The 1,121-nt window shown below is 63.4% G+C and overlaps 1 protein-coding gene across 1 annotated transcript in view; it reads right to left on the reverse strand.

Annotated features, from left to right (window-relative positions):
* SYNJ2 (synaptojanin 2) overlaps positions 1-1,121 on the reverse strand; it is a 91,127-nt gene that overhangs the window by 26,765 nt on the left and 63,241 nt on the right. Inside the window, 3 exon segments of the mRNA XM_023521103.1 lie at positions 1-96; positions 181-330; positions 991-1,072. The exon segment at positions 1-96 is cut by the window's left edge and continues 1 nt beyond it. Of these exon segments, the coding sequence (XP_023376871.1) occupies positions 1-96; positions 181-330; positions 991-1,072 (328 nt within the window).

Below are 1,121 nucleotides of genomic sequence, written 5' to 3' on the forward strand. Positions count from 1 at the left end.
CAGCAGCAGTTTGATGGCTTCCTGCTTCACCCCGTCAAAGAAGTTGGACTGGATGGTGCGAGACACGGAGCGGGCCCCGTCCTTCAGCTTCCCCACCTGCCGAGAGCCAGACCACGGGCCGTGAGACGGAATCCCGCAGGCCCCCATCCTTCCCCACACTTCCCTGCGGCCTGCCCCGACCTTGGCCTTCCCCTCTAGGGCCCGACTGCCCGTGAACATCTTGCTCAGGCTGTGCCCATTCAGGGACCACATGGCTTTGAAGGACTCCACGAAGCGGTCGGCGACGGGCTTTGAACTCAGCCCCAGGCTCTCGAGCTGCAGGTGAAGGACCTGAATGAGGAGAGACAGCTGTCACTGACTTCTCACCCGTAAGCTCCCCGACAGCCGCCTCGGGGACCGCCACCAGGCACCACCCCCCGGGATCACCCTGTGCCTCTCCAGTGGACGAGGAACCCTTGCGTCAGAGATGAGGGCTTCTACCACAACCCCCGCCCAACGCTCTCTAACTTTATCACCCCGCCCAGCCCTGCTGGCCTCCCTGCCTCGCCACCAGAGGGCTGGCCGGCAGGGGCAGGCAGGTGGGCAGGCCTAGAGGGCAGTTGCTGAGGCCCCGCCCCACCCCCAGCAGGGAGCCAGGCACGGTTTCCCTCCCAGGCCTCAGACCCAGCCTCACCTCGCCAGCCTCACATGGCCCATTCCCGGTACCCCTTACACGGCACCTGTGTTCCTCAAGGCACACCTGGCACCTTGGGCCACCGTGAATGGGCGGCAATCGAAAAGGTGCATGAAAAGTGTGCCTGTGACAGGTCGCAGGCGAGCCGGCTCCCCGGGAAAACCTCTCCCCAGATGCCAGGCACATCCCATCCCGCCACCCAGTTAGAAAGCTGGGCCAGCGAAGCCACCCTTGTCTTGCAGATGAAGGCGCTCGGCCCAGCCCGCTCCACTGAAGGCCCGGGGACATGGCACAGGGGGGCAGCGGCAGGGACAGACCTCAAGCGCAAGGAAGCTCTGCACCGTGTTGGTCCGGTCCAGGCAGTCGAGACAGTTCATCCGCAAAGTGCCTTTCTGAAAACTTAGGAAAACAATAAGAAACGCGAGTGACTCACATGTTTTGTTGGAAG

The sequence above is a fragment of the Pteropus vampyrus genome, unplaced genomic scaffold, assembly GCF_000151845.1.
Source record: "Pteropus vampyrus isolate Shadow unplaced genomic scaffold, Pvam_2.0 Scaffold292, whole genome shotgun sequence".
NCBI lineage: Eukaryota > Metazoa > Chordata > Mammalia > Chiroptera > Pteropodidae > Pteropus > Pteropus vampyrus.